At 40.7% G+C, this 23,272-nt stretch overlaps 1 protein-coding gene and 1 pseudogene across 3 annotated transcripts in view; both read left to right on the top strand.

The window, feature by feature from the left end:
* SH3BGR (SH3 domain binding glutamate rich protein) overlaps positions 1–23,272 on the top strand; it is a 66,671-nt gene that overhangs the window by 20,082 nt on the left and 23,317 nt on the right. For all 3 annotated transcript variants that reach the window (XM_055279726.1, XM_055279725.1, XM_055279727.2), the window contains exon 3: positions 6,668–6,748. In XM_055279726.1, the coding sequence (XP_055135701.1) occupies positions 6,668–6,748 (81 nt within the window). The remainder of the gene's footprint in view (positions 1–6,667; positions 6,749–23,272) is intronic.
* Positions 18,603–22,424, top strand: LOC134736751 (myosin light polypeptide 6-like; annotated as a pseudogene).

Raw genomic sequence — 23,272 nt, 5'->3', positions numbered from 1 at the left:
AAGTCTTTGCTATTGTGAATAGTGCCGCAATAAACATACGTGTGCATGTGTCTTTATAGCATCATGATTTATAGTCCTTTGGGTATATACCCAGTAATGGGATGGCTGGGTCAAATGGTATTTCTAGTTCTAGATCCCTGAGGAATCGCCACACTGACTTCCACAATGGTTGAACTAGTTTACAGTCCCATCAACAGTGTAAAAGTGTTCCTATTTCTCCACATCCTCTCCAGCACCTGTTGTTTCCTGACTTTTTAATGATGGCCATTCTAACTGGTGTGAGATGGTATCTCATTGTGGTTTTGATTTGCATTTCTTTGATGGCCAGTGATGATGAGCATTTTTTCATGTGTTTAGGATTCCCTATTTAATAAATGGTGCTGGGAAAACTGGCTAGCCATATGAAGAAAGCTGAAACTGGATCCCTTCCTTACACCTTATACAAAAATTAATTCAAGATGGATTAAAGACTTACATGTTAGACCTAAAACCATAAAAACCCTACAAGAATACCTAGGCAATACCATTCAGGACATAGGCATGGGCAAGGACTTCATGTCTAAAACACCAAAAGCAATGGCAACAAAACCCAAAATTGACAAATGGGATCTAATTAAACTAAAGAGCTTCTGCACAGCAAAAGAAACTACCATCAGAGTGAACAGGCAACCTACAAAATGGAAGAAAATTTTCTCAACCTACTCATCTGACAAAGGGCTAATATCCAGAATCTACAATGAACTCAAACAAATTTACAAGAAAAAAACAAACAACCCCATCAAAAAGTGGGCGAAGGATATGAACAGACACTTCTCAAAAGAAGACATTTATGCAGCCAATGTTAAAACATTTATACCTTTCTTTTTTGACCCATGCATTGAAATTATGAGTACATTTGGAGTTTCTTCTACTTTGTTATATGCTTTTAATTTTTCTCAGTTTTGCAGTTTTTTTAATCCTTTCTTGATGTAATTTTACTGACTAAAGTCTCTTTTTTCTAATTTTATTTTCCCCTTTACTCAATGCAAATAATCTATCCTTTTAGTGGTTAACTTAGCTATTTTAACATACATACTTAATTTAAATTCGTTAAAGATAATCAGTAACCTTACTTTTGTCCCGAACTTTTTTTTTTTTTTTTTTTTTTTTTTTAAGGCAGAGTCTCGTTCTGTCACCCAGGCTGGAGTGCAGTCGTGCGATCTTGGCTCACTACAGCCTCCACCTCCCAGGTTCAAGCAGTTCTCCTGCCTCAGCCTCCCGAGTAGTTGGGATTACAGGCACGCACCACCATGCCCTGCTAATTTTTTTGTATTTTTAGTAGAGATAGGGTTTCACCATGTTGGCCAGGCTGGTCTTGAATTGCTGAACTCAGATGATTCACCCACCTTGGCCTCCCAAAGTGCTAGGATTACAGATGTGAGCCACGGCACCCGGTCTGTCCCAAACATTAAAAGGGCCTTTAGACACTTTCACCCTAATCACTCTCTCTGTTTACATGTGTTTGGTTTTTCAGCATTTCAGCTGGCCTCGCATCCTGCTCCACAAATTAGGCATTTCTATTTATTGGTTGAACAATCAATGTTTGTTCGGATTTAGATTTACCCACATATTTACTATTAATTTTATCTTTACTTCTTGAATCTGAGCTATTCCATCTGGAATTATTTTCTTCTTCCTGAATACATCCTATAAGTTTCTTCAAGTGAAGGTCTCTTGGTGGTAACTTCTCTAAGTTTTTGTTTGTTTAAAAAAAGATATTTTCCAGACAATGTATTTCTTTCACCTTCATGCTTGAAAAAATAGTTTTACTGAGTCTGGAATTCTGGGCTGATGGTTATTTTTTCTAAACACATTGAAATTATTATTTTACTTTCACCTGGCCTGTAAGTTGCTATTGAGAAGTCAGCTGTCAGTCTCATCACTATTCTTTTATTGGGAAACTTTCTTTTTTCCTTTTTCTTTTCCTCCCTTTCTTCTTCTGTCCCTTCTGTCTTCTTTTCTTCTTCCTCTTTCTCTTCGTCTTTTTCTTCCTCTCTCTCTGGTTGCTTTTAATAATATTTCTCTACGATGTGTCTAGGTTTAGAGTTATTTTTATTTATCTAGTTTAGAATTATTTATTGGGCTTCCTGAGACTAAGGGTTGTTATCTTTCAGTAAGTCTAGAAAATTATTAGTAATTGGCCAGGTGAGATGGTGCATGCCTATAATCCTAGCACTTTGGAAGGCCGAGGTGGGAGGATTGCTTGAGCCCAGGTGTTCGAGACTGGCTTGGGCAGCATAGTGAGACCTTGTCTCAAACAATTAAATTAAAAAAAGAAAGTGTTTAGCAATTGTATGCTTGAGTTTAGGTTTTCCCCTATTATCTGTATTTGCTTCTCCAAGAGCTCCTATAAGACATTTGTTAGATCTTCTCACACTGTTTTCGTACAATAATATTTCCTCCACATTTTTCATCTCTTTTTTCCTCTCTAGATTATTCGTTGATTGTTTGTTTATTTATTTATTTATTTATTTTTAAATAGAGACAGAGTCTCGCTATGTTGCTCAGGCTGGTCTTGAACTCCTGGGCTCAAACAATCCTCCCTTCTCTGACTCTTTTTTTTTTTTTTTTTTTTTTTTGAGACGGAGTCTCGCTCTGTCGCCCAGGCTGGAGTGCAGTGGCACGATCTCGGCTCATTGCAAGCTCCGCCTCCCGGGTTCACGCCATTCTCCTGCCTCAGCCTCTCCGAGTAGCTGGGACTACAGGCGCCCGCCACCACGCCCGGCTAATTTTTTGTATTTTTAGTAGAGACAGGGTTTCACCGTGGTCTCGATCTCCTGACCTCGTGATCCGCCCGCCTCGGCCTCCCAAAGTGCTGGGATTACAAGCGTGAGCCACCGCGCCCAGCCTCTTCTCTGACTCTTAAAAGTGCTGGGATTATAGGCATGGGCCACCACACCCAGCCTGGATGATTTCTTTGACTGCATCTTCCAGTTAGCTAATTTTCTCTTCAGGTGTGTTTGTTTCATCCACATTTTGGGTTTTACAATTCTGCTATTACATCTTTTTATTTTCAGGAGTTCTTTTTGGTTCCTTTCTAAATTTGCTTGATTGTTCTCTCTAGGTATTTATTCTGTTTTCGAGTTTCTCTTTTCTTTCACTAAATATATTAAATATAGCTGTTTTATATTCTTTGCCTGATAATTCCAATATCTGATTCTGATTTTTAATTCCACCTTCTGTTATTCTTCTTGCTCTCACTATGTTTTCTTTTTATTCCCTTATTTATATTGTAACTTTTAGCTTCAAACTGCTCATTTTTAAAAACTTTATCAGTGGCTATCTTAGTCTGTTTTGTGCTGCTAAAACAGAACACCACAGACTGGATAGTTTATAAACAATAGACGTTTATTTGGCTCATAGCTCTGTAGGTGGAAAGTCCCAGATCGAGGGCATCATCTGATGAGGGCTTTGTGGCTGCGTCAAACGTGGCTGAGGGTATCCCAGCAGCAAGAGAAAGGGAGAGTCTAACTCACAGCCTCAAGCCTTTTCATAAATGTCATCAATTAGTTCATGAGGATGGTCCCCTTATGGCCTCAAGAGCTCCCCTTAGGCCCCACCTCCCAACACTGTTGCATTGGGGATTAAGTTCCAACACAAGCTTTCTGGCGGATACATTCAGATCACAGCAGCGGATACTCTTTGAGGCCTGGGGTTTATATCTGCTAGTTTCCTTAGAACTGTATCAAACTTAGACACATCTTAAACTCAGATTTCCTTTTAAGATTTTTTAGGATCACACGTGGCGTGGGAATTTGAACTGCAACCTCTCATGAATGCTACTTGTGGTTATAAATTCTCAGAGGAGAATATTTTCCCCTTCACCCAGAAGCAAAGTTGAATCAGGGAAGTTTCCTTCCATTCTGTTCTGCCTGGTAGGGTATTTTCTCATTCATATTTACTTTGAAGGCAGAACCCTCTGGAGTTCTGGTGTGTGTGCTTTATGAAACTCCCCAGCTTGACGAGGCTCCAGGCTTTATCTACGTCCCCCTTTTTCCTCTTCAGGGTCAAAGTGATGATAAAGGTGTCCTGTGTGTGTCAGAAACTCTCAGCATGAACGGTAGCTTTGGTGTGTGCTTCCTGTCAGGATTCACGCTCTCACTGGCTGGAGTCTTTTATGCCAGCTCAGCAGTGTATTTAAATTTTTTTTTTTTCTTAATTGGGTTCAAATTTTTTTTGAGACAGCTTTTCAGGGCCTCTAATCTGCCATAGTAGCAGAACTGGGAGTTGAAAACCTGTTTTATGTTCATTATTTTCTACATATATTTGGTAGCATCAAGTCAAAGATAATGATGAGTTGTTCTTCAGCCTTCTGGAATTCTGAAGAAGGTATTTGGTCTTAAATTGAAGCAAAAGACTAGTTCACTCAACTATAAGAAAACCTTTCTTGCCTTGAAATCTAGAGTCGGCCAACTAAAGAAGTTTTCAGAACTTTATATATGGAATTTTTGGGAAATAGCATAGATTTACTTTATTACATTTCACCAACTTACTACTACTACTATTAACGCGTTATCTCATGTGATCTTTTAACAATGATTAGTAAGCGTGTACTCTGGGAATCAATCACAATTTCTGTACCAAAGTTCCTGCAGTTACTCATGATGTTACATTCCTTTCAACCAAGATTTGAGGCAGCTTCCAACCATGTATTCAGTATAAAAAAATAAAATTAATCACTGAGAGACTTGAGGCAATGGATAGAAAAACAATAAAGCTTTGAATAAGAGTAACACACAGGAGGCTGGGCACGGTGGCTCACGCCTGTAATCCCAGCACTTTGGGAGGCCGAGGTGGGTGGATCATCTGGGGTCAGGAGTTTGAGACCAGCCTGGCCGACATGGTGAAACCCTGTCTCTACTAAAAATACAAAAATTAGCTGGGCATGATGGCATGCACCTGTAATCCCAGCTACTCAGGAGGCTGAGGCAGGAGAATCGCTTGAACTCGGGAGGCAGAGGTTGCAGTGAGCCAAGATTGTGCCACTGCACTCCAGCCTGGGAGACACAGTGAGACTCTGTCTCAAAAAAAAAAAAAAAAAAAAGAAAAAAAAGAAAAAAAACAGTAACACACAGGAATACATAATACTTTTTTTTTTTTTTTTGAGACAGAGTCTCGCTCTGTCACCCAGGCTGGAGTGCAGTGGCTTGATCTCGGCTCACTGCAAGCTCCGCCTCCCGGGTTCACGCCATTCTCCTGCCTCAGCCTCTCCGAGTAGCTCGGACGACAGGCGCCTGCCACCACGCCCGGCTAATTTTTTTTTTTTTGTATTTTTAGTAGAGACGGGTTTCACCGTGGTCTCGATCTCCTGACCTCATGATCCGCCCGCCTCGGCCTCCCAAAGTGCTGGGATTACAAGCGTGAGCCACCGCGCCCCCCCATAATACTTTTTTCTCAATAGCTGTGACCTGTATTTGGTGTTAAGCTTTTTTTTCTTTTCTTTTCTTTTTTTTTTTTTGTGAGTCAGGTCATTGCTCTGTTTCCCAGGTTAGAGTGTAGTGGCACAATCACAACTCTCTGCAGCCTTGATCTGCCAGGCTCAAGTGATCCTCCCACCTCAGCCTCCCAAGTAGCTGGGACCACAGGTGTGTGCCACCATGCCCGGCTAATTTTTGTATTTTTTGTAGAGACAGGGTCTCACCATGTTGCCCAGGCTAGTCTTGAACTCATGTTCAAGGAATCCTCCCACCTTGGCCTCCTGAAGTGCTGAGATTAGAGGCATGAGCCACCATGCCTGGCTGGTTTTAAGCTTTTTAACATACACTAAGAGTAGGGTAGGCAAAGAACAACTAAGTTGGTTTGTGTGTTGCCCTGTAGGACAAACACCTGTGACTTTGTGAGTCTTTTTGCAACACTGTTGAAATTGCATCAAGGCCCAATGACAAAGATTGGCAGTAATAAAGTAGTCTGGGGGAATATCGTTTATGTTTTAATCATCAAAATTGAAACTCTTCTAAGCTATTGACAGCTACATTACTGGGAAGGTGGTTTAGGCCTGGACCTGCCTGGTGAAGGACTGGCCCTGGTAGGATCTGGATGGGGTGGAAACTTCATTAAGCATCAGATTTCAATCCACTACCAAGTTCCAATCACTCCAGTTGTTCCCATTTTGCCAAAACAGTCGCCCTCTATGTCCCCCATGGTTTTGTGCCTGTTCGTATTGGGAGAGCCTGAGATGTATCTGGGCCCTTAGAGATACTTTAATCACAGTATGGACAGCCTGTATCATCTCAGTCTCAGCTGATCAGGGACCATATGCATAGGGCCAGATTATAAGTAAACCAGCTAGTGGTGTGAAACTTGGAAAAGCCATTTACTGTGTATATTTGGGTCTTGTCAGCAATTCCTGAGCATGGGTAGGTGTGTGTGTGTGTGTGTGTGTGTGTGTTTGTGTGTGTGCGCTCTTGCTGTGGTATACAAGCACAATGAAAGTGTATAAAAACAAATGTAAAGTTCATGGTTAGATTTCTTAACTCTGGAGGTTAGTCATCTTTGACAAAGCAAACTGGGATGACTTTTTGTGTGACCTCCTAACTTAAGGACTAATAAATAAAAAAGATCAGTTTCCGTAAATAAACTGGCTCACAAGTGTGCAGTAGTTTTAAACTTTATTTTTCTTTGCTTCAAGGATTTTGACTCTTTCTTCTCTGCAAAAGAAGAGAATATTATTTATTCCTTCCTTGGTTTGGCTCCTCCTCCAGACTCAAAGGTAAGTTTGAACAAACCCCCTTGGGGTTCAAAACAGGTAATACTGAATGAAGGTAGAAATCACAGCATCCAGGACTGTTTAATACATGATGATCTTTAAATTAACATGATTTTAGTACACTTCTTATTCTGATGAAGTCCTATGCATAGAGAGAATGCAGTTTTTACTAAAAAAAGTTCCAAAATTGTGCTTTTCATATTTATGCTATGTTTTCACCTTGTTAAGGTAAATTTTATAATACCTAAGTTAGGAAATATTACTTTGAATAATCTTAAGTGCATTCATTAAATTTGTAAACATTTGAGCTCCTAGGTTGTGTTTATACAATTATTTTGTTTTGAATTGACTTCTCATATAGCTTTATATGAGTTAATTTCATAATGATATATGCCCTTATATTATTTCTATTTAAATGAACCAAACTACATTTTGGTCTCATAAAAATGGGACAGGTAAGATCTCGATTCAAGAACAAGGTAGGTTTTGTCAGATATTTTTCTTCAGTGATGTCTCATCTTTGATTATGTATAATTAAATGGAGAGTTATGCTAATAAAGCAGGAACCATGAATTTGACTTGTGTGTATGTTTAATTCATGAGACTTGCTAAGACTTGCTGATGGATTGAATGTGGATAGGGATGGATTCCATGATGACTTCTAATCAGTGTGTGTAAAAATCCGCTCTGAGAGAGGACCATATTGACAGGGGAAGTTAAGTTTGAATGAGGCAGCTGAGTGAAGAATGAGGTAGGCAATTGCATGCTGATTTGTGTCTCTGCAAAGTCCGGTTGGAGACACACACGTGGAAGCTGCGAACGCGTGTAGATGGAGCTGAAGTCATGAAAAGTGGATGAAACAGAGTAATGAGAAAGTTGACAGGGTGGAGACCAGAGAGGGGGTGGTGGGGCTTCAAGTTTAAAGTTGCCTGGAAGATGAGAAACCAGTTGAGGAGGCTAAGATGGAGAGTGGGGGAGGCAGGAGGAGACCAGGAGCGCGTGGTGTCATGGAAGCCCAGGAGGAGCTCGGCTCTTTACAGAAGAGGGTGATGTTAGTTGTGACAAACGCGGTTGAGAGATTGAGTCAGGTGAGGCCATAAAGGTGACCACTGGCTTTGATGACATGGAGGTCATTAGAGGCCATGACAGAAGTAGTTTCTGAGGAGAGGTGGAGGCAGATGTATGTGGTCTAGACAGAGTGGTCTAAGGAGGGCTGGTAGTGAGAACGAGGGACTGTGCATAGACAATTATTTTAGGGGAATTTTCCCACAGAGTGAAAGAGAAAAATGGCAGACATCATTGTTTTAAAAAGTGCCCTACTCCTTCCCACCATTGGAAATTTGGGCAGAGTCCCTTGCATCCCTGCTTACTGCCGGTTCTCTAGCTTCCTCTCTCCTCCCTATGTTCTGGAAAGTTCCCTCATCTCTGTTCTTTACCCAAGCTCAATCTCTCTTCTTAATCCAAGTTCTCTGTCTTTCAGTAGACATGTCCCGTATTCCTACTACTTCTCAATCCCCTTCTTCCAGACCCCAGACCTGTGGGTGGTAGGAGGGGAGAGTCTAGTTTTTACAAAGGCCCACTAGGGGGTTATCTAAACAAAAGGGAATTTTCTATCCTTGGTCAATAATAATGTGGCAAAGCTTTGAAATGACTTTTTCTTTAACCTTTTGTAGGTCAAATTCTTGACAGAGTTACTGTCTTCACCAAGAGTCCCAATAAACAGAAGGGGGAGAGGGTAGTAGAAAAATGTATTTTCTGTCTGTTCATCACAAATTCCAGGAATCATGTCTTCCTTATTTCTTCCCTTTGCAATATCTTTTTATTTTTTATTCCTTTTCTTATAGCATTAGAATCTTTTATTTTTTCATGTGGCTATAGCCTTCATGATGATCATTTAAAACTTTTGTCCGATACCCTATTACATTGATGTATCATAATTGACTTCCTTATTCCTATATTTTTAATTTTTACTTATTATTGTGTCATAAACATGTTTGTGCTATTATGGTGTCATAATGTCATCTAAATATTTTGTATAACATTCCATCAAGTTGATGTGCCATGCATTTAAAAAAATTTTTATTCATTTATTTATTTTTTAGAGACAGGGTCTTGCTATGTTGCCCAGGCTAGTTTTGAACTTCTGGGCTCAAGTTGTCCTCCTGCCTCAGCTTTCCAAGTAGCTAGGACTACAGGTGTGAGTCACTGTGTCCAGCATAATATTTTTTCACTATGCTTATATTTTTGAACCTGTGGTTGCTCATTATATTTAATTACAAATAACTCTGCACTGATTTTCACCATGAAATAGTATTCTTTATTTTGGAGTATTTCCTTAGGATAAATTCCTGGTAGCTCTTTCAGTGAGACAGAAATGCACAGAAATTTTTATGGCTTTGAATGTGCCTCCAGATTACTTTCTGAGAGGATTATAACATTCATCCTGCTGCACTATGGTGGACCAGCTTTACTGTACCTTCCAGATATGAGCATTTTAATGACCTTGATCTTAGGACCATTAAATTGTATTTTAGAAATTTGTTTCTGGTTTTACTGTGCTATGAGGAGGGAATTTGGTTTTGATAAATGTCTGTCTTAAGTGTCTTTGTAACTGAATGTGTATTTTTTCATTTTTGTGTGATATTTTTTAAATTGACAAATAAAAATAGTGTATATTTACCACGTACAATGTGATGTTGTGAAATACGTATACATTGTGGATTGGCTAAACTGAGCTAATTAACATCTGCATTTCATTGAATACTTTTTTTTGTGGTGAGAACACTTAAAATCTACTCTCAGTGATGTTCAAAATACAGTGCATTGTTATTTACTATAGTCACTATCTTGTAAAATCAATATCTTGAACTTATTTCTCCTAACAGTATTTTGCTATAAAAGATTGTTTTCTGTCTATAGCAAGACCCTGTCTCTAAAAAATAAATAAATGAATAAAAATTTTTTTAAATGCATGGCACATCAACTTGATGGAATCTTATACAAAATATTTAGACGACATTATGACACCATAATAGCATAAACATGTTTATGACACAATAATAAGTAAAAATTAAAAATATAGGAATAAGGAAGTCAATTATGATACATCAACGTAATAGAGTATCAGACAAAAGTTTTAAATGATCATCATGAAGGCTATAGCCATATGAAAAAATAAAAGATTCTAATGCTATAAGAAAAGGAATAAAAAATAAAAAGATATTGCAAAGGGAAGAAATAAGGAAGACATGATTCCTGGAATTTGTGATGAATAGACAAAGTTAAAAAATTAACTTTTTTCAAATATTACATGTATGATATTGGAAAGGTCAAATAGTCCTACAAAGATTACTTTTTAAAATAACAGTCCTGCTAAACATTGCATGCCAGAAAATGCCTTATATTTTCCTGCTTTAGTCTGCAGTGTGCTTAGGTGCAGAATTCCAGGCTGGACGTTGCTGCACCTCAGAACCCGGAAGGTGCCGCACCATCATCTCTTCCCACTTCCAGAGCTGCTCTGAGATCACATCTGATGCCAGTCTGTCTCCAGATCTTTTTATCTGCCTATTTTTGTCTTTCCCAATTCTGAGAGATTTTAGGGTCCTATTTTTTGGTTTTGAAGTTGTATGATGAGGTAGCTGGTAGAGGTCTTCGTTATTTGTGCTGGGCATTTGCTGGGACCCTTTGATCTGAAAGGTCATGTCCCTTGGCTCTGGAAAACAAAATGTTAGAGGACTTCTATGCGGGTTCATTTCCAGTTCATCTTCACTTTCTTTTCTTTTTGGAATTCTTCTTATTTGAATGTTGGACCTCTTGGATGAACTCTCTAATTTTCTTATCTTTTCTCTCCCATTTTCCATATTTTTGTATTTTTCTGCTTTCTGGGATATTTTCTTAATTTTCTACCTTGTCTTCCCTCTATTGGTAGTTTTTTCCATTTCTCCTATCGATCATATTTGGCCTTCTCAAAAGCTCTTTTCTGTTGTTATCTCTTCATGTTCCCTTATTAAATAGCTTCCTATTCTTATTATATAGGTTCATTATTTTTCTTAATTCCGAGTTTATTAAATATAGTTTTCTTTTACATCTTCTTCAACTCATTGCATTCTCTGTTTTCTCTGATTCTCTTTCTTCTCTGTTTGCTTTGCTTTCCTTTTTATTTTTATGTAAGTTGTTTTCCTCAGATGTTTGGTGATCTTTGACTGTTTGTATTTAAGACAAAGTACTGAGCTGGCAGTGGTGGGTGCATGTCTGTATTCCCAGCAACTAGGAAGGCTGAGGTGAGAGGATTGCTTGTGCCTAGGGTTTCAAGGCCAGTCTGGGCAACATAACGAGGCTATGTGGTGGTGGTGATGGTGGTGGTGATGGTGATGGTGGTGGTGGTGATGGTGGTGGTGGTGATGGTGGTGGTGGTGGTGGTGATGGTGATGGTGATGGTAGTGATGGTGGTGGTGGTGATGGTGATGGTGGTAGTGGTAATAGTCATGGTGGTGATGGTGGTGGTGGAGGTGGTAGAGGTGGTGATTGTGGTGGTAGTGGAGATGGTGGTGATGGTGATGGTGGTAGTGGTAATGGTCATGGTAGTGATGGTGGTGGTGGTGATGGTGGTGGTGGTGGTGGTGGTGGTGATGGTGATGGTAGTGATGGTGGTGGTGGTGATGGTGATGGTGGTGGTGGTGATGGTGATGGTGGTGATGGTGGTGATGGTGGTGGTGATGGTGATGGTGATGGTGGTGATGGTGGTGATGGTGATGGTGGTGGTGGTGATGGTGATGGTGGTGATGGTGGTGATGGTGGTGGTGATGGTGATGGTGATGGTGGTGATGGTGGTGGTGGTGGTGATGGTGGTGGTGGTGGTGATGGTGATGGTGGTGATGGTGGTGGTGGTGGTGGTGGTGATGGTGATGGTGGTGGTGGTGATGGTGATGGTGGTGATGGTGGTGATGGTGGTGGTGATGGTGATGGTGATGGTGGTGATGGTGGTGGTGGTGGTGGTGGTGATGGTGATGGTGGTGGTGGTGATGGTGGTGGTGGTGGTGATGGTGGTGGTGGTGGTGATGGTGATGGTGGTGATGGTGGTGGTGGTGGTGATGGTGATGGTGATGGTGGTGGTGGTGGTGGTGGTGATGGTGATGGTGGTAGTGGTAATAGTCATGGTGGTGATGGTGGTGGTGGAGGTGGTAGAGGTGGTGATTGTGGTGGTGATGGTGGAGATGGTGGTGGTGATGGTGATGGTGGTGATGATAGTGATGGTGGTGGTGACAGTGATGGTGATGGTGGTGGTGAGGTGGGTGATGGTGGTGGTCATGGTGGTGGTGGTGATGTTGGTGTTGGTGTTGGTGATGGTAGTGGAGGTGGGGGTGGTGGAAAGTGGGAAATAAATCTGGCTGCCAGTGTTCTAGAAGCAAGTAGGGAAGGGAATGGAGGGTCTCCTCTTTCGGAATGTGAACTTCTTATATAGACCCCTTGTTTTCAGTATGGTTCCCTACTTCAGCTGGCCTCATGCCCAGGAGGTCATATTTCCTCTAGTTCAGCTTCTACAGAGACAAAAACAAAAACTGCTTGTTTAGAAGGGGGCAGTCATTTTCTGTCCAGGGATGAGGAGGGAAACTAAATCTCCTTCTTCTTTCCCTCACATCGCTCTTTGTAAGCAATTAGGTTTCAGATTTTTTCTGGTTAAGTCAATTATTACTCAACGATTCCCTTTACTGCCTTTGAATTTCTGTGGACATTTTTTTTTTCCTGCAAAAAGACTTCTTGCCCATTTACCCTGTCCTTGTGAATTTATCCTTTTCTTTTTAGCATCTTTATTGTATTGTCAGTGGGGTTCTGGTAAGAAGCCAAAGGAAATATCTGTTTTCAGCTTACCATGATTAACTAGAAACTGCCTGAAGTTTCAATGGTCCCAGTCTTCCTGAAAAGGAACTGTCATCCCCTATTATTCCATTAATTTCTTTCCATATGTTGGTTAATTTAATCTATTTTTAGTTACATAATTTGAGATTAAGGATTTTAATATCATTGCTCTTTTTAAAAAAATAGTTTTATTGGGATATAATTCACACACCACACAATTCACCCATTTAAAGTGTACAATTCAGTGGCTTTTAGTATATGCAGAGTTGTCCAACCACCACCGCTATCTACTTCCAAAATATTGTAATCACCCCTAAAAGAAACCCAGTACCCCTTAGCTGTCACCCCCAATTCAGCCATTCTACCTGCCCTAGGGAACCACTAAAATGCTTTCATTCTGTATAGACTTGCCTCTTCTGAGCATTTAATGCCAGTGGAACCATACACCATGGGGTCCTTTGTGACTGGCTTCTTTCACTTGGCATCATGTTGTCAAGGCTTGTCCGTGTTGTAGCAGGTGTCTGCACTTCTTTCTTTGTTAGGGCAGACTACTATCCATGGCGCGAATGGATGGACCGCATTTTACATATCCATTCTTCAGTGGGTGGGTATTTGGGTTGTTTCCACATTTTGGCTATCATGAATACTGCTGCGATGACCATTTGTGTATCTTTTGTTTAATCGATTTCCAATACTTCTACAGTTGCTGCTTTGCATCAGAATCTCTTGGACAATTAAAAAAAATTCAGATGCCTGAGTTTTACTCTAGACTTACTGACCCTAAATTAGCAGGGGAGAGGCCCAGGGATCTATGTAGTTCATCTTTAAAAGCTTTTCTTTGTCTTTAAAATTTTCATAATGAAGAGCTGGAGCAATTTTTTTTTTTTTTCTTTTAAGACAGAGTCTTGCTCTGTCACCCAGGCTGGAATTCAGTGGCGCAATCTCGGCTCACTGCAACCTTCGCCTCCCGGGTTCAAGACATTCTTGTGCCTCAGCCTCCAGAGTAGCTGGGGTTACAGGTGCCCGCCACCACGCCCAGCTAATTTTTTTATTTTTAGTAGAGACGAAGTTTCACCATGTTGGCCAGGCTGGTCTTGAACTCCTGACCTTAGGTGATCTTCCCACCTTGTCCTCCCAGAGTGCTGGATTACAGGCATGAGCCACTGCATCCGGCCTGGAGCAATATTTGGAGCTAAGCACATGGCAATGTTGTATTGCCTACGCTCTTATTAGTTAAAAGCCCTTAAAATGTCCTGGTCAAAACTTGAGGAGGATTGCTCTAAATGGAGAAGAACACAACTCAAATAAAACTTGTTTCAAGGCAGAAAGACACACAAATGGCAAATGGCCTTGTCCAAAGTTACTATGTCTAAAGCTGCTTTAAGTTTTACAGGGAAAAAAAAACAGACTTTAGAAAATTATGTGGAAAAGTTAGAGCAGATGAACTTATTTTCCAGTGTGCAAAGTGTCCAGGATCAATGTCATATTTTCAGCAACAAAAATAAAATAAAATAAACAGATGGAAGTTGATCAACATAGATGTTGTCATTTTTCTCTCTCTGAGATAATGACTTGCCATTCATGTCTAGGGACATCCCACTTCCTAGACCCCTTCTCTTGCATTTCTCCTGAGAAGTCTCAGATTTCACCTCTCTTCTCATCGAGGCTTCTGTAGTCCTGGTATTTCTTTCCATCCATAATCTCTCTCATTCAGCATGAAATGAAGAGGAACTCCAGTGGAAAAGAACATATGATTCAGTTAGAAAACCTTATATGCTTTTTACCTGCTGACCCTGAATTTGGGGGCAAGATTTTTAATGCTTTCCCAGCTATAAAATGAAGAGAGAAATATGACCACCTACCTCTTAGGGGTATTTATTTTATAATTTATTCTTTCAAGAGAATTTATTTGAGTACATGCTGGGCCAGACACTGGGCTGGTTGATTGAAGGGACTTTATGGTCTAGAGGAATAGTTAGATGTGAGCATTCTATAAGTAGATAAAATAACTGTCTATATGAATATGGAGATGGTCCACCAATCTCAGGCCTTAGATTAAGTCTCTGAAAAGAGTTGATATCTCACTTGGTATTGGAAGATTTAGTAGGAGCTCAGTAAGTGGAAAAAGATAGTCAAGACGCTATGGGAAGATGGATTTATACACTAAGGCAATGAAATTTATGAGAGTATGTTTCATTCAGTGAAGTCACACTTTGGATGGAATCAGAGGTTTCAGTAGAACCCAGGGTATGGAAATGGGTAAAGATAAGAGCTGAGGCAAGAAAAGTTAGTAGGAATGATACTGTAAAGGGCCTTCTGTGTCTGGACTTTTTTCTTGGCAATGAGAATGATGGGAAAAGGTCAATGCGGAGTGATTTACATTTCACAAAGCCTCTGACTCAGACAGCAACATAGAAGATTGTTAGAGATAAGATGCAGAATCTGGGACTATATCTTTCATATTTACATCCTCAGAGCCAAATACAGCTCATAACTCATAGTAGGTGTTCACCTCTGAAATTCGAGGCAATAATCAACTGGGGTACCAAAGTCAATGAAACACTCCGGAGATATTCAGCACTATTCTTCAAATTGAATGTAAATGGGACAGGTTAGTTTATTGTAACTTGCTATTTTTTAAAAAAAAAACATTATATTTTGAGATCTGTTTATACTAATACATATAAATCTATTTCAGCCTCTGCTGTGTTTTATCTAATTTTTATCTTAATATCTAATCTCAGTTTTTAGATCCTGCCCTGATTTGTGCTCAGGTACTGTCATATTATATACAACTCTCGTTATGTGGAAGGAAGGGATGGCCGCGGGATTATGAAACCTGGCCTAGAGATACCTAAGAGGTCGTCCAGTCCAGATTCTTCTCTTCTGAGAGGAGCAACATGAAGCCCAAGGAGCTTAAGTGACTTGTTCAAAGACACCCCACTAATTAGCAGTACAGTTTGTGCTAGAGCCTTTGGTGCTGTCAGCATTGCTTAGGTTTATAGGTGTTTATACTGTGCACAGGGACAAAGTACTTCCAGTATCCTTTGAAAAGACAGACATCTGATTTATGGAAACATTACTTATCATGGTGTCATGTTGTAGTAAACAAGATTGTGGAAAGGTGTCAGCAAGGAAAATTAATCTCACTCAAGCTAAGAATAGGTACTCTTGACAATTATGTAGAAAAGGCGTGCTCATAAAACATATCATCATATGCAACATCATTGCTTTTAGAACATTTTTCTTGTCTTAGGCAGGCAGTTCTAGGCCAAGGGCCAGGCCAGTTTTCCCAAGAGGGCTTTGTAAGTAAGCATTGGTTCCATAAAGTCAACCTTAGTTCTTTAAAAGCCTGTGGTCATATCTGATTAAATGAACATCATTCTTAATAGGACATAGCAGGCAGGACCTAGGTTTCATAACCAATGTTTTCAATTATGCCCTGGAAAGAAGGAAGATAGATTCTTTTTTTTTTTTTTTGAGACAGAGTCTCGCTGTGTTGCCCAGGCTGGAGTGCAGTGGCGCAGTCTCGGCTCACTGCAAGCTCCGCCTCCCAGGTTCACGCCATTCTCCTGCCTCAGCCTCTCCGAGTAGCTGGGACTACAGGCGCCCGCCACCATGCCCGGCTAATTTTTTGTATTTTTAGTAGAGACGGGGTTTCACTGTGGTCTCGATCTCCTGACCTCGTGATCCGCCCGCCTCGGCCTCCCAAAGTGCTGGGATTACAAGCGTGAGCCACCGCGCCTGGCTGAAGAAAGACAGATTCTTATTGAAGTTATGCAAATAACTATATTGCCAAATATATATATATATATATTCTGATTCAATAAGCAGATTCAATAAGAATTTTTGAACTCCAGAGGGGTCAGGCAGGGAGAATAAGAGGTCATTTACAAGTGATTCATTTCAGTTTACAAAAGCAGAATCTACAGTATTATTATGATGTATGAAAAGCTTAAGAGAAAGCAGAAAGGGCTTCCTTATATATAAGGAAAATAAGACATTAAAATAACATCAACAGTATTCCAGATAAAAACTACTATCATCCCTCACCAATTCATTTAATCCTATGTAATTAATTCCTATTCCACTGTATCTTATGGATCTTGGGTTAATTGTCTAATGAACCCATCTGCTTCTCAACAAAAGTTCTGGGAAATTTGACTAAGTCCACGGATATGGTCTCAAAGTTCTTTAAGCAATGCCATGAGAAACGTGAACTCAAATGTATGTAACATATAACCCTTTACTGTGGGGCTCTGAGCAGTCATTCTTCATGAAAGATGAAGCATTTTTGCTTGTAGCTCATTACAAATAACTTCAGGGAAGCATCAAAGCAAAACATGCTAACAAAAATATCTGTAGATGACAAAAAACTTAAAATGGGTGCCATTTATTCATTGTTTATAATTTTCAAAAGTGAAAGACTAGAAAGTCATAACAAGAATAATATATTTGATGAGAAAATTTGTTGTTTTCTGTGACATGCAAAACAAAAGTATAAAATCAGCCCCCCAAATTTTAGACAAATTACTTATAAACATAATCATTAGGCCTATTTCAAAGAATACAGAAAACATTATATCTAATTTACAACAATAAGTGGGCATAGCAAAAATCTTGATGTAATTATTCAGAGACATAATATACTCTATACCAAGCATATGATAAGAATATCAAGAAACAAGATGTAATAGGTCTGGAGTAGGTCCTAAACATCTATTTATTAATAAAACTGTATGAATATGTGATGGGAACTCCCAATTGCAAACCACTGTCGTAAAACATGCTAGATTCAGATTAAAGAAGGATCAAGTTAACATTTAAAACAACTGAAGTTATGGTTGATAACTTAAGCACCTGTTGTCTAATACCAGGCAAAACAACAATATAATCAATGTCTTTTGCTTTTTATTTTTTATTTTTGAGATGGAGTCTCTCTCTGTCACCCAGGCTGGAGTGCAGTAGCACAATCTTGGCTCCCTGCAACTTCTGCCTCCCAAGTTCAAGCACTTTCCTGCCTCAGCCTCCCAAGTAGCTGGGATTACAGGTGTGTGCCACCACGTCCAGCTAATTTTTGTATTTTCTTAGTAGGAACGGGGTTTCGGCGTGTTGGCCGGGATGATCTTGAACTCCTGATCTCAGATAATCTGCCTGCCTTGGCTTCCCAAAATGCTAGGATTACAGATGTGAGCCACCACGTCCAGCAATCAATGTCTTTTAGTACATTAATTTAGTCAGGGGAATATTATTATATCAATGAAAGACATCCAGTTATTTAGGCAATTAGATTTCCCCTTAATTGACAGAGATATACACAGCCATAACACTGTTTTTTTGTTTCTGTTTTTTGAGGCAGGGTCTTGCTCTGTCTCCCAGGCTGGAGTGCAGTGGCCTGATCACGGCTCACTGCAGCCTCGACCTCTTGGGCTCAAGCGATCCTCCCACCACAGCTTCCCTAGTAACTGGGACCGCAGATATGCACCACCATGCCTGACTAATTTTTGTATTTTTTGTAAAGACAGAATTTCACCATGTTGCCCACACTGCACTTGAACTCCTGGGCTCAAGTGATCCTCCCACCCCAGCCTCCCAAAGTGCTGGGATTATATACAGGTGTGAGCCATCATGCCTGGCTGTCATAGCAGTGTTAAAGTGTTACCGTTACAGATTGCTGTTGGTGTATAACTCCTCAGTGCCAAAGCTTATACATCCCAGCGAGGGCTGTCCTTCTCATGGGAACCACATTAGGAAGTTCTAACATTCCAACAGCCAGACCAACATTGCTCAAAAGAGGTTTCAAATCCCTCTATTAGAGTCATAGTAATATCTTCTATTGGAAGATGGATTTTCTTGTAGAACACATTTCAATCTAATGAATAAGGCAGGGATAATACATCTGGATCATGTAACTTTTGGCCAAAAGTGACTGGTGATGAAAAGTTTTGAGATTCATTTTCCGGTATCACTAGCGAGTTCCTATTGAAAGCATTTTTGAGTAATGGCAAAATATTTAAGTAAGTGTGGCATTTCCTGGTGACTTGAAGGAGGAAGGCCAAACTGGACAGAGGACAGACGACTTCACTTGAAGGAGTACAAAAGGAAGAAGCAGAAGGAGATTTGGAGGAACATTTGTTGAGAAGCATAAAAGATATGAATTTGGAACACAAAATTCATTCAAAAGATGTTCTGGAATTTTCTAATTTGATACTACAAGATGGGTCCTTACTGCAGGAAAGGGTATGATATCTCACCAATTCATTTAGTCCTATGTAATGAATCCTTGTTCCACTGATCTTGGGCTAGTAGTGTTAGGAAGCCATCTGCTTCTCAACTAAAGTTCTGGAAATTTTGACTAAGCCCACTGGTATGGCCTCAGTTCTTTAAGCAATACCATCAGAAACCTGTACTCCAAAGTTTCTAGCATATAATCCTTTATGACAGGCCTCTGAGCAGTCATTCTTCATGGAAGGTGATGCATTCTGGCCTGTGGCTGAGCAGAGCTGAGCAGTCTGACATGTAACTTCACTGAGAACCAGACTGCAGAGTTCAAGGAGGACTTCCAGCTGTTTGACTGAATGGGTGATGGCAAGGTCCTTACAGCCAGTGTGGGGACATGACGAGGGCCTTGGGCCAGAGCCCCACCAATGCCGAGGTTTTCCAGGTCCTGGGGGAACCTCAGGAGTGATGAGATGAACGTGAAGGTGCTGGACTTTGAGCACTTCCTGCCCATGCTACAGACCGTGGCCAGGAACAAGGACTAGGGTGCCTAGTCTTAGGATTATGTCCAAGTCCAAGGATTATGTGGAAGGTCTTTGGGTGTTTGACAAGGAAGAGAATGGCACCATCATGGGCGCTGAAATCCAGCAAGTCCTTGTCACACTGGGTGGGAAGATGACAGAGTCAGAAGTAGAGATGCTGGCAGCCGGGCATGAGGACAGCAATGGTTGTCAACTCTGAAGAGCTCATCTGTGTGGTGCTGAGTAGCTGGGCACATTCCCAGCATCCCCCCAGCCCTGTCCTTTGCCCTGTGAGACACTGTGTATCTAGCCCCGAAGGCTTTCTGGTCACAGCACCCTTCCCATCTTGTCTCTCTTGGATAATGCTTGCCATGAGCATTCACCAGTAAACTTGTTCTCTGTTCCCCCCAACCCAAAACCCTCAAACAAACAAACAAAAACTACAAGATGAGCAACAGAGAGAATGAACAGCGTTCAGGCCTCCATTCAAGAAGACCAGAGGGAAGAAGGCATCAAACATAAAATAAAACACAAAGAAATAGAAATTGTGAGTGAAAGGCAGAAGTCGGCAAGTCAGTTGCTAGAGACCTGATGGGTGCACGAGAGGAGTTCCAGAAACAACAAAAGACCAGATGGAAGAGGGCTAATCATTCGAGAGATGCCACAGGGTCTTCCAGTTGGAGATGTTGCTGCAGCCCCCTCCATCCCCTTATCCTATGACTGCAGGAAAACCAGAAAGGGTGCTGCCTGAGGACTAGAAACTATGGGAGAATCCCTGAAAGGTTAGAAAGCAAAAACGTTTGGTTTGAAGAAGGAAATCAAGGTCCAAATGTCTCAGAGATGGGAGTGGCTCTATGGGCCCTGCACAGCCCCAGTGGTGTGTTCCAGTTGCAGGAAGGGCCTGCGCCTCGGCTTGGAGCTTGAAAGGCAGAGCCCACTTCCATCCTGTTCTTAGACCTGGCAGGGGTCAACACAGTGGTCAACAGAGTGGTCAACAGGGCAGGGCAGTGAGCACTGAGTTGGGTGGGGAGGCACAGCAGGTCCGAGGGAGCTGTTCTTACTCCAGAGAGGTTTAGATACTGGCAGTCAGCCTCAACCCTGGCTGCACATTAGAAATCTGTGGGAAGCTGTTAAAGCTATTAGGTTGGTGCAAAAGTAATTGCAGTTTTTGCCATTAAAAATAGTATGCTGGGGCTACATCTGAGAGCAATTAACACAGAAGCTTCAGGCAGGGAGCTCCCAGGTGAACTTAATGTTTTATCGATGTCGAGAGCCATTTCTGTAAAGGAAAACATTGAATAATAGTGAAATCAAGAATTGTAAACTATCTTGGAAAAATCTAGGAGTTCTGGTATCACTAGTGAGTTCATCACTGTGGATGGAGCTATGTGAGAAAGGAGATATGTGAAAATATCCATTACAAGGATACTGTTCATGGATGAGGGATACGGAGAAAAGAAGGGAAATAAGCGGAAGTGTTCCAAAGAGTGCATCTCAATTGCAGGTGAACTATCTTGATGGGAACGCATGTATTGTGTAATTGTGAATGTTAATAGAGAATTATGTTTAATAATGACTATTATGAATAGGAAACTAAACAGTAGTGAGATAGAGGAGCATTTCAGAACATTTATGTTAACAAGGCCAGGGGCAGAGCTGAGGAAAACAGAGTGAAGAGAAACTTTAGCCAGCAATAGTAAGGAAAGGGAAAAAGCATAAGAGAGAAGACAGGCTGTCATGAATTAATACAGCAGAAGCAATTGAACTAACTGTATCAGTTGTTCTAATAAATTTGAAAAGGCTAAAATTTCCTAGACGAAAAGAGACAATCAGTTTGGATTTTTGCACAGCTGTTCTGCAGTTGAGAATATCTCCGACTATGATTGTGCATTTTCTGTTCCTCCCTTTAATCCTGTCGATTTATTCTTCTTGTATTTTAAAAATTTATATTATTAGGCACATTTGTATTTATAATTGTTATAGCTTCTGTAATTATCAGCTGTCTCTTACAATTTCTGATAATACCCTTTGTCTTTATATCTGTATTATATAAAGCTACTCTAGATTTCTTATGCTTATGGTTTGCCTGGGATATTTTTTCCATTGGTTTCCTTTCAACTTCCTATGTCTTTGTTTTTATAATATGTCTTTTGGAGACAGCATCTGATTGGGTTTTGTGCATTTTTTCTTTTTTTGAGATGGTCTCACACTGTCTGGAGTACGGTGGCATGATTATAGCTCACTGCAGCCTTGACTTCCCTCCCAGGCTAAAGTGATCCCCCTGTCTCAGCCATCTGAGTAGCTGGGACTACAGGCATGCACCACCATCCTCAGCTGATTTTTAAATTTTTTATAGGGAGAGGGTCCCACTAGTTGCCCAGGCTGGTCTCAAACTCCCAGGCTGTAGTGATCCTCCCTCTTTGGCCTCCCAGAGTGCTGGGATTACAGGCATGAGCCACTGTACCCAGCTGGTCTTGAGCATTTTAATTCATCTTGATAATCTCTGTTATAAATCGGAGTATTTAGTTCATTAACAATTAATCATTGACATTATTGTGTTTAGATTTACTGTTTCTTTATTTTTTCTATTGGCCTCCATTTTATTTATTTATTTATTTATTTGTTTGTTTATTTTATTTTTTATTTTTATTTTTAGAGATGGAGTGATCTTGGCTCACTGCAACCTCTGCCTCCCGAGTACAAGCAATTCTCCTGCCTCAGTCTCCCAAATAGCTGGGACTACAGGCGGGTGCCGCCACACTGGGCTGTTTTTGTATTTTTAGTAGAGACGGGGGTTTCACCACATTGGCCAGACTGGTCTTGAACTCCTGACCTCAAGTAATCCACCCACCTTGGCCTCCCAAAGTGTTGGGATTACAGGCATGAGCCACCACGCCCAGCCCCATTTCAATTTTTATTATTTAAAAGTACAATTTCCATTTTATTTTTCTCCAGAGAATAGTTTTTCTTCAGCCTTTAAGGCCTCAGCTCCTTACATGAGCTTTGGTGGGGGTCGTGGGGCAGCAGCTGCAGGTCTAAATAGGGGTGGAGGTGTTCGGTCCTTGCAAGCTTCACGAGATTGATTCCTCACTACTTTGCTTTAATATTATAAACTGCACAACTCACACAGTAATGTAACTTCATATCCAGTTTGGGAAGCACATAGGTGTCGAAGAAGCTTACTTAGAAATGTCCCTGACTGCTGTGGCCTCCACTGTGTTTCAAATGACAAATTTCTTAATGGCCTTGTTCTTGGGCACACATCAGGTATAGTTTGTGCAGCAAATAGGCTACACGTGGCCATGGCCCTTTTTGGTATGACCTTTGTTCCTTCTTTTATTTGTCATCTTGGAGGCACAGCCTGGAGCTGGTCTCCCATTTTTATTCCTCTGTTTTATGCTTTTTTTCTTTCTTTTGGGCTATATGAGTATATTTTAGACTTCATTTTTAACTCATCTATTGTATTTTTTTTTTTTTTTTTTTTTTTTTTGAGACGGAGTCTCACTCTGTCGCCCAGGCTGGAGTGCAATGGCGCAATCTCGGCTCACTGCCAGCTCCGCCTCCCGGGTTCACGCCATTCTCCTGCCTCAGCCTCTCCGAGTAGCTGGGACTACAGGCGCCCGCCACCACACTCGGCTAATTTTTTTTTTTGTATTTTTTAGCAGAGATGGGGTTGCACCGTGGTCTCGATCTCCTGACCTCGTGATCTGCCCGCCTCGGCCTCCCAAAGTGCTGGGATTACAAGCGTGAGCTTAACTCATCTATTGTATTTTTAACTATGCCTCTTGGCATTATTTGGTAGTGGTTGCTCTAGTGGCTATAATATGTATATATTTTTTAAATTTTTTATTTCCATAGGTTTTTGGGGTCAGGTGGTATTTGGTTACATAAGTAAGTTCTTTAGCGGTGATTTGTGAGATTTTGGTGCACC

Source organism: Symphalangus syndactylus, chromosome 5 (genome assembly GCF_028878055.3).
Source record: "Symphalangus syndactylus isolate Jambi chromosome 5, NHGRI_mSymSyn1-v2.1_pri, whole genome shotgun sequence".
NCBI classification, from domain to species: Eukaryota; Metazoa; Chordata; class Mammalia; order Primates; family Hylobatidae; genus Symphalangus; species Symphalangus syndactylus.
Note: the sequence above shows the minus strand (reverse complement) of the source record. Positions and strands in the feature narration are given on the sequence as shown.